Here is a 16,662-nt window from a genome sequence, read left to right on the forward strand (position 1 = left end):
GCTACTCTGGCATGTCAGTGGATATTACTTGGGATTTGGCCTAGAACAGACTGCGGCAGAAAATAAATTCTCATGCTATAGCTTCCCCCTCCTGTGTTTGATAAGTGCTTAGATGTTAGATTAGATGTGCCGCCATGTAGCAGTTTACTTGACCTGATTTCCAAACTCAGCCCTTAATCTGCTTTAAAAAAAAAAAAAAAAAGCTTTCCTCCCTGAATAAAGGTGATTTTCAAAGATTGTAGAAAAGCTTCAAGAAGTTACACATATTCACTTAGTAAGAATTGGCACAGTTGTGTTGAGTGGGAAAAAAACTCGCCCTTCTCCACAAGCTTAAGTAAGATCTGACCCGAGACACAGGTCGTCCATTACTCTGCTTCTGGTACTGTCTGGTTCTGCTACTGTCTCCTCACAACTACTAGGACTTTTGATCCTGAAGACATGCCATGTTGCTTCATAGTATGTTTAGATTTATATAAAATCTCTCTGTATATATATATATATATATATATTGTTTCTGCCCAATCAGATGACATCTCAGTTTCAATAAAGATATTCAAATCCCAAGATTCACCTCTACCCCCTCCATTCGGAAATGTTGATGAGCAACTGGTGGTAAAATATATGATAATGCTCAGTTGGCTGTGAAGGTGGTGCATCAAGAGCTAGAGCACTGAACATCTGGGCCAGGGGATTGATACAGAGGTGGTGGGCATTTTCAAATCTACCCATTATTATTAGTATTGGCCACTGACTATGAATGATGAAATGGGTTATTGAGCCAAGGGACAAAACCCAGAGTAATCTAATTTGATGAACGAGGATTGAGGGAAAACTGAGAAACCTGAGGAATGGGGCAGTTGATTATCAATAGTGAGCATGTGTGAGAAATTAAAGGATAATTCCGGCCATAATGAAGGTTAAGCTCATTTTCCAGAGTTCCTTCTCTATCTTATATCTTTCCTGTGTTACTGTGTTTTTATTGTGGTAACCTCTACCTAGAGGGATTTCATAGATGTCCTACATTTTACATATATTTTCTAAATTATGAAACGGGTCTCATAGTGGGTAAGAAACACAAAAAGACTTAGGGGTTATAATTGGTAAAAAAAAAAAAAAAAACAGGGTTATAATTTGTTCCAAGGCTGTCCACACCAGAACTGTGGCAAAGCGGCCAGGGAATTTCATATTTACTCCAATAATGTGTGAGTTGATTTGGATTGATTTTCCTCCCATTGGGATCCAAGAGATTTAGATGCAAACTAAACAGAGCTTAGGGAGGTTTTACTAAACAGTATTTCCACCTGGTCTCTGTTGCATGAGCGGATTAACCATTGTGTCTGCACTTTGTCAAAACTCACTCACTGAAAAGTACAGTCGAGCTAGACAGAGAGAAGAGCGCCGACTGAGATAGTTAGCCAATCCAAGGCAGGACAAGACAATAACAAACAATGATGAGAGAGATAGTGTCCCAGAAGCAGAGTGGGCCTGTGGTGTCAGAGGAATAATAATGACCCACCGTGTGTCTGAGGTCTGAACTTCTGAGGGATGGGATATTCATTAAGGTCACACTGTGCCTTACACACACACACACACACCAGCCTCTTCCTCTAAGGTGATGCTGGAAACAGTGAGGCTGGACCTTGATTAAAGGAGAATACCACCCATTTTAAGAATTCACATGTTATTCCTGGGCCCCAGAACAGTTCAGTCAATACTTGTGAATGTGCACCACTCTTTCCTAAAGCTAGAAACTGGAGAACTAACCCTTTCAATTTGTGATGTCACTAGGATGTAAAATCTGGCACTGCTCCATAGACAATGAATGGGGCGCTGACTATGTGGAGCCGTAAGATTTTTGTGTGAGTTCCTGCACCCAAATGAGGTTTAAATTCTGGTTCATACCTGTTAGCAATGCAAGAATATAAACTTCATTTTGGTGTGACAACTCAACTTAGCATCTTATGGCTCCACAAAGTCACAAGCCCAATTCATTGTTTTTGATTTTACATCCCAGTAACATCACAACTTCAAGGGTTCTCGCTCTGGTTTCTAGCTTTAGGAAAGAGTGGTGCAAGTTCACAAACATTGACTGAACCGTCCTGTGGCACAGAAATAACATATGTGAATTCCTAAAATGGGTGGCATTCCCCTTTAAACCCTAAACCATGACCTGCTGACTGAGTGGCTGCCACACACAGCAGGGCAGCAAGAGAGCTACAACCACTGCAGTGCTAGGGATGCATGCCAAGCCCAAGACAACTCACCAGAGTTGGACGAATGATTATCTTGTCAGTCAAAGCTGCTCTGACCTGTCTGGGTTTCCAATCCGGGCAACAATAACTCTCCACTGATGCAAAGACAGTGAGCCAGAGCCAGTGGAAACAGTGCTTGTTACCACTCAATCCTGGGCATGGAAACATGAGTTACACTGACCATAGTCTTCCACCTTTTTCCTCAGAATTATAAACACCTGCACATGGAGGATAGTGTGGAATGGAAACTGAGAGGACTGTGTCTTCTTTGCACTTCATAAACTTGAATGGACACTTGCTTGTAATTGGGACACCGGCATAAATAATGCAGACCAACAGGCCTCCTTATCCTGTGTTACCTGTCTAAATTTCTTACGTTGTTATGGACCTGGGCTGCTTGTGTTGACATACATACAAGGGTTGTAAGAAAAATGAAGAGAGGTGTTATTTTTCTATGATTTAGTAACGTAAGCATTGACTGATTTGCTGTACTGTGGTTATACTGAAGTAGTGTTGAGCCTACGGGGCAGGGCTGGGCCGAGAGAGAAACGACATAATGACCAAGTGTAAACCGAGATAGGACTTTTAACACATCTCACACTGAACTGCATGAAATTTCTGCTTTACAGTGGCAGCGCTTTCCTTTTCCCATAAATAGCAACACTGTGGAAACTTGAGAGCTGTTGCATTTAAACATCTCAAATTTAATCAGTCTCTAAAATGGAGGGCAACAGAATGAAGGCTGCTTATAAAATATAATATCAAAGACAATGTGGTTTAGGGTGGAACTCCCATGAAAACCCAGGAACATGGAACATGTCGCGTAGTATTTTCATTTTAAAAGTAGCCTCAGTAGTGGCTGAATGTAAACAAACTGTTTCAGTGGCTGTTCATTCACAGCCATGCTTCCCTGTGCCACAACAGAGCTGCAGTCTTAAGTTTCAATCAATGAGATCCTAACCAGCAGCAACTGAATGAGACACAAATACTTTGTTCTTATAAAGAAACAAATGAAAGTTTCTTCAACCACTCTAAAAATTGAAGGTTCAGTTTCATCCTTGACTTTTTATTTAGCGCAACACAAATATTGGCCTTGTAGAAAGAGGGAGGAAGAATCTCAACAGAGTGCATGACCATCCTGTGCAGTAAAAAGGCAAAAGTTTGTCTTATAGAATGGCACCAACCCATTAGGGCAAATTGCCTTTTCTGCTACTCAGGACGCCTCTCTGGCCTCATTACTGAGTTTTGGCCAATAAAAGAAGTCAAGAAAATACATGGTATTTAGTGGTGCACAAGTCAGTGAAGAAAGAGCTATTGATGCTGCTCTTAAAAATCATCTGTCAACCACCAGTTCATTTTTCTCTTCCAAGAGGATCAGTAAGATAAAAATGTGTCCCCACATCTTTGATCGTCTGTCCTAAAGCGGAATCAGGGACATCCTCCTTCTCATTAGCTGCTATGAATTCATTCAGTTTCTCTGACATTTCAGTTTTACATACTTCATCAAGTAGTGAAGTGTTGAAACGCTAACTGCAGTGGCCTTTGAGTAATGAGAGCGATTAATCAGCAGGGTGAAATAGAAAACTACAACTGCAGCCTAACAAAAATCTATTTGGATTCAATAAGGAGATAGTCCATTCTTGTATTTATGAAGATGCGAGAAGAGTATAATAGCTATCAAGTAGAGCTGTTATTAGCAGCTCTAATTGAATAGGCATGCAAGATACTCTGAAGTAAAACAAGAAGAATATCCACAGACTAAACCAGTACTGTTTGGCTCATTTGACATAACGCCTTCAGCACTTCATATCAGGGACTGAGATTCCCCTGGTTGTAACAGTAAGAGGCTACAGTAGCTGCTGTTTTTATGAGCCAACTGCCAGGAGAGAAGTAAATTGCAAAAGTCAAAAGCTTCATCCTCCAAGACAACTTCCAGCTGAATCAGAGAGGTTTTAGCCCAGCAGCAGTCATGGCTTATGGTCTGCTCTAATTGCCCCATTAAAAGAGATACATGAAAAACGGACCTCCCAGTCCCAGTCAGTCCGAACAGCTGCTGAAAGGAATAAAGTGAGGTATGGCTCTGAAAAACACACACCAAGGCTATAGGAATTGTTTTACTGTGTGTACCAAAACAGTATGGGTCTTAAGCACAGTGTTGCTGCAGACTGCAAGGGCAACACGGGTCAGGAATGCCTCCAGTTATTGTGGGAAAGGTCACTGCAGGTCAGACGTGCAGACCTATGCTTTAAGCCATGGGCAGGATGCATATTTTCTACACTGTAAAAAAAAAAAAGTGGTATGGTATTTGTAAACAATACTGGTTCTCCAAAGCCTGGAATTTTCAAGTCCCTTCAAGAACATTTTTTGGAGGTGCTACAAAGAATATTGAGGTTTGTGATTTAAACAATTTTCTATTTCTCATGGCACCAAAAGAAATTGATTACACTGAGAACTTTTTATGATGAAGAACTGTTGATGACAGTATTGTTGTGAGTTCTTCCCACTCACTTTACCTGAAACCCTCAGAACCTGTGACTGCATATTTAGAAGTGTAACAAATGCGCTAGCAGTTTATAGGTGCTCAGGTGGAGGGGTGGGGTGCAGGGTATGCATGATTAGAGTGAGTGAAACTACGCTGACTTTAAAAACTGCACTGTTAACACCAAAGTGCTGTGGTAGCACAGTGTTGTAACTAAGAGAATTGCTGAACAAATGTGATTAACTTAGCCACTACAGTTAGAAAATCACTGAGCTACTTCCTGGTATGTGGATGTACAGCGCTCCAGACTCCAGTTGCTTGATGCTGTTTGACCTTTACCGTACTGCCTGGTGTACAAGCACACACTGTATTTCCATTACACAGGTCTCTTGGGGCTCTGCACAGCCCAAACAGCACATACCGTAATCCCCCTAAGCAGTGTGCATTGCCAAAAGCGTTACACACAAACGCACAAATGAACAAACACACAGAGCCCGGCCCTTTTTGAGGTGTTCCTCCCAAGCACCTAAAAAAGAAGGCAAGAGAGGTCTGCCACTTTGACATAGGACATCTAAGAAATTATAGGTGGTGCCTTAAAATAAAAGGGTGGGTCTAAGCTTGCCTTTGGCTCGTTTTGCTTCCCTGGCTTCATATCAGTAATTCCTGTCTCACTTATGAACCACAGTGAGCTCTCTGAGGCCGGGGTTGGAAAGGCTGGATTCCAATCCAGAGGGTTCATCCCTAAACCCGACTCCATGCTGGTAAGAAAAGCACAGCAAAAGGCCACCCCACAGTTAGTGGGAGTACTTCTTATTCTCAATTGAAATTAGAACCCTGCAAATACTCACTAACTACATACTGCACTACTAACAGATAAATTAGCTGGTCAACATACAGTAACGGTTATTAGAGATTGGTCATGACATTTTTGTGATGCTGTTAATTTAAGTATAATAAACTTCCCAAAAATCTAAATTTGTTTACTGCAGTGTCAAACATGTTTTGCAAAACTAAATCCATCCTGCTGTTCTTGATTCAGAATAAAATTTGAAGAAAACTTCCTGTGATTATGCCTTAGTCTCTTTGGGAAAGGCCAGTTTGCAGATTCCTTGGCAGTGATCACAGTCAGCCCTTCCAATCAGACCCTCTGTGAATATGGCTGAGTTTTTTTCATGTCCTGTAAAGGGCATGGTGCATGTTGCCCAGTTGGAGCATTCAATAGTGCAAAGTGGACATGCCAAAGGGCCAAGAACAAAAAGGCATTTTTCATTTTATTGTGACACAAGTATCCACCTCTATCAACAATATCAGCTATCTAACAGAGGCAACCAAACCCAAAGCTGATTATATCAGAGTCAATATTTGTTTTGGGGAGTTACTGCTACTTTATTCATAGAGAGAGCAATCCACATAGTGGAGCCAACAGTTTAGTAACTGTAAGAGTGGATTACATAATAACATTAAAGTAATAAAGTGACTTCTCTGCCCAGGATGCTTTTCAAAAAAGCGTGACCAGAAAATGTTTACTTTTTCAGGGATTGCCATAATATGCTATAAACCAATTTTTCAAAGGTTAAACTACATGTGACTGTCCCAGCTGTGTTTATAGTGTCTATAAACAACCTTCGCTAATACTTGAGATAGAAAAGGAGCTCAGAAATAGGTCTACAGTTACTGAGCATGGCTAATGGATGGTGGATGAGTGTTGGCTGTTTGAGAATAGGCAAGAGCACATTTTAAATGCAATGCACAGAGCCAGTGTCCAGTGTGCTGTTTACAATAGAAACAATATGAGACCAAAAGGTAACCCTGACCACTTTTTGGAGGCGAGTTGGTATTCTCAGAGTATCAGATTCAATGAGCATGATGAGCATGTCCAAAACCCGGGGACAAAAAGTGCTTATGGGTGAAAATAGCCTCAAATTCAAGCAGATACTATTTAGACACAACAGTCACTGCATGATTCTGCGATGAGAAAGCATTGACTCACCCTAATGTGGCCGTGGGACCCATCTGTTCAAGCAGTCAGTGACAGAGCTAATCATCTGATTTGTCTGGATATATTGCTCTATGGCCATGTTCCCAAAAAGACAACTAATTTAAAACACCTAATTTTGTCTTTGTTTCCAGTCATTCAGTCCATGTCTGTCTAGAGGAACAGAGCAGCTGACAAGCCTTTAAAAAACCATCAACCCAGTTCTTGTTCCCTGCCGGTTTCTGCCTAAAGTTCTCTGGGTTTCTCCCGCATTGCCAAACTATGAGCCAAAAACACAGATGTATGACTTGATATTTTGTGGATATCATACACACTGAATTAAATTACAAAAATGCAGCCTAAACATTCATGAATCACAAGAGATGATCACTTGTAAGACCAATATTTTGGACGCATTTCCCAAGTAAAAATATCTGTAAAGTCCTCAAGTTACAGCAGCAGTTACTAGCTCCTCAATTACTACCTTCCTAAAGTAATAAAATGAACCCTACTCAGCTGTTTCTATTTTTTACACCTGCCTCAATCAGGCTTGCTTGACATAAAAAAAAATGTATGTTAGGGCTTTCTGATAAGGTCTGCTAAAATAAGAGGGACAAGAATCAATGGTGTGTTGCCAATGCAAACTGTATGAGCAGACATATTAACTTCTAACAACTGAGCTATGAATTTAAAAAAACTTAGTTATGATTGGTGGAGTCTTTATTGGTGGAGGCTTTTAACCACCAAATGCTCCAGTGGAGCCGATTAGTGGCCAACAGTAGAAGACTGGATGTACCGAGCGGCTCCCAGGTGCATAAATGTGTGAAACTGTGTGAATGTGAAGCAGAATACAACAAGCATGCATAGTCAACTTTGCTTGGATAAATACAGGTTCGTTTTTTTATTTAATTTGTTTTAACTCTTCAAAAACTCATTTAAAAGAAAAAACAAAAAACAAAATCAAGGATGTCATCCCACCTCGAGTCATTTTCCCAAATCTTAAATTTGGCATAGTTGACAGCTACAGTGTTAACAAAGAACAAAAACTCAATATGATAATCACACTTCTTGTGAGCTCTACTAATACTGTCATACAATCACACTGATTTATGATCTATAAGAAACATTTTAAATCTCTGTGCCAGTAGAGCTCTTCTGAGACAGGAAGCAGGGTGAAAACAATAGTAACCTCGGGCACAGCTGCCGTGACTCACGAGATAAGGCCACATCAGGTTTCCACTGGACAGAGTGAGCGGCCGGCCTCTGACTCAGAGGCCTACAACTACCTGACATGTGACGATGGGAAACCAACTGGGCAGATAACCAGAACACAGCTGCGGCAGTCTGACTCCGTCCGTCCACGGTAGGGGAAGTCATACATGCAAATAGGTGGTTTGGACAGGACATTGTTTGTCTCATGATCCAAGAACAGGCAAAGCAAGCATAAAAAGTAATTACATTAAGAGTGTTTATAGGATTATGTTGACACAGATGATAGCAAATACAATAAAGTACTTTATGTTTTACCTTTATCTGTTGGAAGTAAGAGAGCAGTAACTAAAGACAACTGGCTTCAACCCTAACTCTGAAGCTTTTGAAGTAGTTAGAGGCAATAACGTTCCACACGGACAATGGCATGCCAAAAATAATTCAACTATTCATATCAGAAAATACCATCTACTGGAATGCGATCTTCATGACGAACAGTATTCATGGCATGTTTGCCTACATAATGGTGAGCAAACAGAAAGCCTGAAAGCCCAGTACAGTTCCTCGGCTGGGTGATAAACAGCCAGACACAAACACACAGATACAGTTGTGTTGAATGAGGCTGCTATTTTCCATTTAGAATTAAAAGACGCTGTGGAAAAAGTGAACTACAAATACTCTTAAGCCATTGTAATGAAAACCGTCATAACATTTCGAGCTGATATTTCTGGAAAAGACGTGCGATTAAATTTGCTTTACACGCATACGACACCTCTATAAACCATTACAGCTGTGTAATTATTGGCCAGACAGGAACACGTCCATGTAATCTAGGAGAAAACACATCACACAACGCTCTAAAAGCCTGTTCAGTTGCCTCATGGATGACCTTTGGTGATCAACTGAGCTGGCCGCACGCTTCCCATCATTCACTGTGAAAATTGGAAACAGTTGCTTAGACTGCGGAAATACAGCCAAGTAGGGAGTAAAGTAGGGTAGAGGGTGCTACGAGGCTTCGCTGATAGTCTTGTTGATTGTGAGCGAGGCTGAGGCACACAAACAGAACCAAAATGTGGAGCTAGAGCTTTGGCCTGAGGAGCAGGACTCACTGCTTATACTGACAGTGAACTTGCAGACACAGCAAACCAACCCAGATAGAGTCACAGAGGGAAAAAACAGCTGGCTGCTCCTCACCTCACCACTTCCGTTATCCAGATTCTAATATCATGTTTCAGAGTCTGAAGAATATCAGAGGCCTTGATCTTATCACAGGACAGCTCACTGGTGAAAGATGAACATTAAATAATTATTTTTGCTCTAAGTGGTAAAGCCCAAGGAGCCTTTGGGTTAGGTGGAAAAAATGCTTAGCCATCATGATTGGGTGCAGGAGGATTATGTGAAGCAAACACTGTGTTTTAACAACAGGAGCAGTTGTTCAACTATAATATGTTCAAATATCCACAGTAGAAGATAGATGCCTCACTCTTTCCATTAAAGAACCTTTTTCAATTTTATGTTAAAAACAAGATGTTTTGGCCATGAAGATCTTGATGAAGTAAACAATATAGAATGTGGTGCTCATCTCCTCACAGATTTAGAGAAAGGCACACAAAGCTAGAAAACTAGTTTCTTGGTAATGTAATGAACATTGGACACTACTGGATCTGCTCATGTACAAGTAAAAATGAAATGGGGAAAATATGGCAGCACATCTGTTTGCAATAAATTCAAAGACTTAATAATAAAACTATTGGAAATGTTACATTTCCAGTAAAAACAAAAATAAAGCAATACTTGCAATTTGATGTTTCATTCATTATTTTCAGCTGTGTGTAAACTAACAAACATTAAATCCAGTTAGATTTGCCACATATGTTCGGATTTATATAAAGTCAGAGCTCACAAACTCCATGATAGTTTATAAAACACCTCAAATTTACAATGTGCAATTTATATGATGCTCTTATCCAGAACGATTTACAATAAGTGCAACAGCAGAATAAGTCAACACTCATGAAGTTCATCATCACAAACAGCGAAGTAGAGAAAATGTCGTTGCAGCTTTGTAACAAAGACTACGACGTATGGAACTGATAAAGAGAAGTGTGTGAGTTTACTGAACCACAGTGACAAGCTTAACGAGTTCCCCAGGTCCACAGAATGGGTGTTCATCCTGTTTTTAGAGAGTGGGGCTTGAATTCCTGAGCAAATCTCTACAGCAGTGATGGGTCTGAAAATGGAGCACCAGCTTTGAAATAAGGGGGGGGGGGTTACTGAGTATGCACCTCCCTGTAGGAGAAACTAATGCAAACCATCTGCTGTCATACTGACTTACTATTCAGCATCTGGCAGAGAAGGAACCAATGAGCGATGCTGCTGTCTGCTATTCCAGACAGTTAGAATGACAGTCTGACTATTTTTCTCTCTAGGTTATTAATGGAGCTCTCTCCTGGGCCTAAAATGTCTTTGAGAATGACGAACCATGTACTACTACGCTGCCATTTCTCTCTCCTTGACATCATTTAATCCAAAAAGAGGTGAGAGAAAGACAGACGGCAAGCCGAGGGTCTGAGTTATTTTGACTAAGTCTTAGAAGCCACTCTTGAAACGTCTTTCCCTTTCTTTCGAGTCGAGACGTTTCATTTTCTCCCTGAACACTATCATATTCAGTAAATCTATCATCGCTGGAGAATTTGGACTAGTTTCTGCTGTCACTGAAGTTACCTCACAAGAAGAAAACCACTCCTGGTCATTCACTCTAAAATTAGGCAACCATGTCAGGGAAAATACCGAGGAAAGCTGCAGTCAAAATAATAAGATCTCCAACTTCAACAGATCTGGAGTTCCACTACTCTACACTGTGCAAGTGAGATTGCAATTACACCAATACAAGCTCAAAGAGCAAGTTAATCTTACTGTTTGAAGTGGGTGAAGAATAAAAAGATTGACCTGTTAAGTGATCTGACAAACCAACAGGTTAACAGCACTGGAAAGTCAAGCATTTTGTAAAACTTTATTCCTTGGGATCTCCTGTGGCCAACAAGATCTACAGGTTTAATACAGTGTTTAATGAGAAGCCAGAAGTGAGACTGCATAACAGGTTTCAGACCTAGCTGTTTAAATAGACAGTGTTTGTGTTTATGAGAAATATAGGCTTGGAAGATGTCAAAATTATACAGGGAACAGACATGGACTCATTCAGGAGCCTCATATCTTTAAGGACATTCATACGTATCCTTTGTTATCTTTCATATAAACTGCAAAAACATTCAGATTTTGCACTAGGGATGTTCTTGAGGAGAAATTAGAACACTTTTATCCAAATATGATGTCTCCAATAACACAGAACGAGCCACGATATTTAAAGATAAGAGGAATGAGGAACAAGCTCTAATTCCTCCTATGCTGGATTCAACCGTACATTCTCAGTCCAAAGCCACAGTGGGAATTCTGCCACAAAGGACAGCGGCTTCAGGAATTGTTGCCAAAATACAAAGGAGGCCACACCAACTCCTCCGATCCGTAACCTGCTCTAGGTGTGTCTCTAGGTGCTGCAGGGATGGCATTCAGTAACCAGGAAAAACCTGTATCCATGTAATGTACAAGCACATGTGAAGAACGAGCCGCACACACACACACACACACACACATACACACACTCCACCTCACACACGCTCCCTGTCTCTTCTTCTATGACTAACCGGTTTTCCCTCAAAAAAGAAAAAAAAAGGGCTGGACCTCATTCATCTGACTAATGTTGTTAGTGACAAAATATCTATCTGGAAGCCATTCATTATCTCTGTAGGATTTAAAGGCAAGTAACATTCAACAGCTCTGGGTTAGTGTTTTCTAATTACTTTCACTTCAGCCTATAAAAAGCCCATGAATAGGACTGTCAAGAGTGGAGGGAGAGAGGGAATGAGGGAGAGAGAGAGAGAGAGAGAGAGGGAGAGAGAGAGGGAGAGTGAGGTCATGCTTACTAATTGTGGGATTACTAATAGAAAAATTGTCATCTCCAGTAAGTAAAATGATGCCAACAAATATTATCCATAAAATCTATTTTTCAAACTTATCCATAGCAAGACATGAATAATAAGCAATCTATCAGTAGACTCACAGAAACTTGAGAAAAAAAATCTGAAGAGCCAAAACTCAAACGGGACTGACATAATGCTTTTGCTTTCATGTTTAGGGCTCATAAATTAGAATATTTAGACTTTGTAATATTTTAATTAGGCTACCCCATGTGAGCTAATTATTTTATAGCCACTGTGCTGTAGAGGCAAATAATAGAGGCACTGTGTTAATATAAAGATGCGGGAGGTTGTAAAGTAAAAAGTGCCATAATAATTCGATAATATCTCATACAAAGCAGTCTAAATATCACTCACCATCCTCTGCCTTTACTTGAACAGTTGCAGTATCCTCTTATTCGTATTCCGTGCGATCCAATAACTGTGCGAGGCTCTGTTACCACTGTATCAGAAAGTCTAGTTGTTTAACCTAAAGCCCCAAAACAGGAGCAAATCCAAATCTACATAAAATATTCCTGATAATCTCCGGAAAGCATGGATGCTCCTCCTCAGCGGCGTCCTCCGTCCATTCTGCAGCCGGCCGGACTGGCAGTAGGTCTATATACTGCGGTGACAGGAGGCGAGCAGCGTTGTTCAAACACTGAAGTTGATGTGTTTGACGGAGCTGCCTCAAAAATCGGCCCTAAAACATCAGACAGGAAACTTAACCCGGATGGTCCAATCAGCGGCGCTAAACGCGGAATACGCTTAAATATTCATTAGTGACTTTTCCTTGGAGTGAGACAACTGGGCATGCGCAACTGCACTTCTTCCGAACAACAAACTGGAGCTCGCAGTGTACAGAAGTATTTAGTGACGCTTCATAACATCCTTCCCCTCTTAAATCTGAGCTCCCTCCTGTAGTTATACATTTTTCTTCACTTACTCTCCGTCCTAACACTTTATGCCAAAGTACAGTAACGTGTTAAAACACCAGAACTGTTTTCCTTAAATTATTTTTGTTCTTTTTACTTAAACTTCGTACTTTTTTCTCTTATTTCTGAACTGATCTGAATTTTCTGAACTCCTATTTCTGAAGAGCCATTGTTAGTATTGTATCAACATTTATTAACATGTAGCCTATTGAACATTTCTCTGTATGTGGTATTTTTTAAATGAAACCTGTGTGTTATCAGGGTCCAATGTATTTGGTTTGTTTGTTTAAATTAAAGAGCACTCATTTCTTTCTTTCTTTGTGAATGGTTAGTGTGGGTGAATTTGTAAGCAGTTCAGGAGCATCCGTTCAGCAGTGACCAACAGGCCATACAGATGGTCAGCCTCCTTGTTGGGTTATATAGCCAAGAAACAGGATCAACTGCAGCTTTCACTCTGTCTGTGGTAGATAAATCTATCAGTAGCCTACCCGTGGCTCACTGGCTAAAGTAGCCTACATATGTTTAAATCCAGTTCATGACCTATGATGCAGGTCAGTGTCTGTCTTTCCTCCCATGTGTCTCTCCACAAGCTTACTAGTTAATAAGTCACATGTTCAAAAGGAAAATAAAATGTCTTTTGAAGTAACACCAGTGATTCAGAAGTTGCACAAAGGCACAATCTGCTTATGTTTGAGTTTTTTTGGTTTGTTTTCATTTTTCTCTTTTTTCAGCCATGTTTTGAGCTACTTGACTGTGGCCACCTCTGCCAAGAAACTTCCCAGCTCCTTTTTGAACACAATGAGTGCTGAGCTGGCTCCATGGACTATTCTGAGAGGTGTTCATGACTGTACGCCTTATAAACTCTGGAGGAAGAGAAGAGGGCTTTCACATCTGCCCAATGTAGCCTACACAACACTTTGAAAAACAGAAATATAAAAACAAATAAACATGGTCTCTGTAACAATATTGTGATAAAAAAAAAAGGTAGCTCACTTAATGAGCTGTTTCTCAAGGTCCAAGTCCAAGTTGGATAAGAAATCTCATACATCGTTTTAAGTCTCTGATATAACTTATTTTTGTGTTCTCACATAGGCTGTTTGCTTATTCGTTCAATCACTGTCAAGCCCCACTCCCCACTCAGACAAATAAAAATGCAACACTGAGTTTCTTTATGGCGGGGTAATCTCTTTTGAAGTGCATGGGTGGCACTGGTCTCCATACTGACGACCAGTCTCCAGTCTGGGTGAGGCTGAGGCGGTGGGGAGACTCTCTGGGTGTAACCTGTCTAACAGGCTGCCTACTGTATGCATATCTACATAATGTGTGTGTGTGTGTGTGTGTGTGTGTGTGGAGGACATATTTTAGAGAATAGCTCCCTCTGCTGGACTCTGCTGGAATCCACCATTGAGCCTTCTGTGTATTGATAAATGCTAAAAATGGAAATGTAAAATTGTATCTGTGGAAAAAGTTTGTATTTTGCAGTGAGAGCAACATCCCACGTGTCTGCCAAAGCCTAGACCCTTCTGATTCAAGGTCACCGATTCACATGATAAACTATACATCTGAGCAAATGTGTGACATGTAAGACAGGTTGTTAGGTCTATTTTTTCATTCTAGTAGGCTAATAGGTTAACTGTCTTCTTTATATCATCAGTAGACTCAGGAGGCATCAGTACACTACAATCTACATTTTTCTGCTACTCAATTTTCATCAGCCTTTGCCCAATGAGTCAAAACAGACATACGGCTCTTTCTGCACTCACAAACAATCTGGTTAACGACTTAAAAGGCTTATGCTTCTCAGCCTTCAATGCTACTGCACCCCTGAAAAACAGGTCAGTTCACACAGTTAATCCATCTCCATGGGTTAATGATGCCATAGGGCCCCAAAAAAGAGAATGTAGAAAAAATGAAAAACATTTGGAAGAAAAACAAGCTACAAATCTTTTGATATTATGAAAGATCAAGGTAAAATACTCTGCTGTTAATCTCTCCCCCTACTGAACCCTACACAGACAAGTGTGAGGAGTTCTTGGTTTTCTTTACCAAAACAATAGAAAATTCCAGACTCCAGATCTCCCATCCTGACTTGAAATTATTCAATTTGTCAAAAAATTCTGCCGTAATGAGCCATTTTAAACCGATCACTCTATTGTACTAGCTGATGCAGACAGCTGGAGACATGACAGTGACTTCTAGGCAGGAACAGAAGAAGTTGCAGTAGTTACCTGTTCTTCAAATGTCAAGTCACTGTCAGAAATCACTTGTAGGTTTCTAACCACTGGCTTCATGTTAGAGGATAGACTACCAAGTTCCTCAAGAACAAGATTTCTGCAGCTAGGATGGACAAATAAGAATATCTCAGATTTGCTATTGTTGAGTTGTATAAAGTTTTGAGATGTCCAACACTTGATGTCTGTGAAGCAGTTATTACGTTTGGGGCACCAGGTTCTATCAGGAAGTATAAATGGGTATTGTCTGCATAGCAATGGAAAAAGACATTATGTCTACAAATGATGTTGCCAAGTGTGAGCAGGCAGAGGGAAAGAGATGGGGCCTAGAATTGAGCCCTGAGGGACCTCGGGTGCCGCTGAGGTAAATGAAGAATTTCCTATTGTAAAGGAGAAAGTTCTATTGGAAAAGTAAGATCCAAACCAACTCAGTGCTGAGCAGCAGATAGGCCCACAGACTGCTTAAGTCAGTCAGTTAGAACTTCTTCATCAACAGTGTCAAACAAGATCTAAGATCGAGCAATCTCCTACATCTCCTACAAAAAAAGATTACATTTTTGATAAAAAGGACAATTTAGAGATACTGTAGGTCTAAATTTGTTATGCATTTAGAGATCTAGGCTTAGTTTCTTGAATGAAATGCCTAAAACTAGAGGGAAACTTACCAGTGGCCAGAGAGGTAGGCTATTTATAATAGTGTCAAAAGTCTTTAAGGAACTTTGTGGGCACGACATCCAGTGGACAGATAGAGCATCACATGCAGGAGACAGTTCCATTTAACTGGTACCGAACAAAGAAACCACATATCCCCCATTTTAGCATCTCCACTGGTAACCAGTTAGATATAGGGTTGATTTTAAGATTTTACCTATCATGTTTAAAGCAGGTCTGGGCCCTATCCGCACTGCAGACCTATTACTTTTCTTTGAGCTGGAGCGCAGCCGGGCCTTCTGACTGTGCCTCAGTCTAGACTCAAGAGTAGCGGTGATTGTGCTTTTGCCATCAAAGCCCCTAAACTGTGGAACAGCCTGCCTGAGGAACTTAAAATTGAATGTAATCTTTTAAATCAGTTCTTAAAATACACTTTTATAGACTTGCTTTTAGGTAATTGTTTTTGATCTTACCCACTTCTAACCTTGTGTTGTTTCTTATGTCTTTTATCTAATTTCTTTTCACACATTTATCTTTTTTTTCTTTTAATCTATTGTGTTTCCTGTTTTATCTCCTCCTTTAGGCTATATTTTACTTTTCTTGTTTTATGTCTTCCTGTGAAGCACTTTGTAAACTCTTTTGCTTTTAGATAGGTGTTATATAGAAAGTTTATTACACACACACACACACACACACACACACCAGTAAGCAATAAGCCTTATAGTAAATTGCATAGTGGGTCACAGTGCATCCACTCCCCCTTATCAGTATACCATCTGCCTCAACTTCCACTACATCACCATATGCTATTTGGTGGATTAATCCAAAGCACATCCCTGTCCCATGAGTGCATTAATTTCCAGCATGGCTGCATTGGTAATTGAAGCCTTAACCTTGGCAGTACTTGAGCCATGCTC

General features: G+C 40.4%; 1 protein-coding gene across 2 annotated transcripts in view; it reads right to left on the minus strand.

The window, feature by feature from the left end:
• The window catches only part of myo1ea (myosin IEa), a 55,234-nt gene extending 42,656 nt beyond the window's left edge, over nucleotides 1-12,578 (minus strand). For both annotated transcript variants that reach the window (XM_071531637.1, XM_071531636.1), the window contains exon 1: nucleotides 12,307-12,578. In XM_071531637.1, the coding sequence (XP_071387738.1) occupies nucleotides 12,307-12,309 (3 nt within the window). In that variant the 5' untranslated portion in view covers nucleotides 12,310-12,578. The remainder of the gene's footprint in view (nucleotides 1-12,306) is intronic.
• Between the last annotated feature and the right edge of the window lie 4,084 nt (nucleotides 12,579-16,662).

The sequence above is a fragment of the Centroberyx affinis genome, unplaced genomic scaffold, assembly GCF_046629955.1.
Source record: "Centroberyx affinis isolate AG114_WGS23_722 - 3 ecotype Tasmania unplaced genomic scaffold, CSIRO-AGI_Caff_v1 ptg002105l_1, whole genome shotgun sequence".
Classification (NCBI taxonomy): Eukaryota; Metazoa; Chordata; class Actinopteri; order Beryciformes; family Berycidae; genus Centroberyx; species Centroberyx affinis.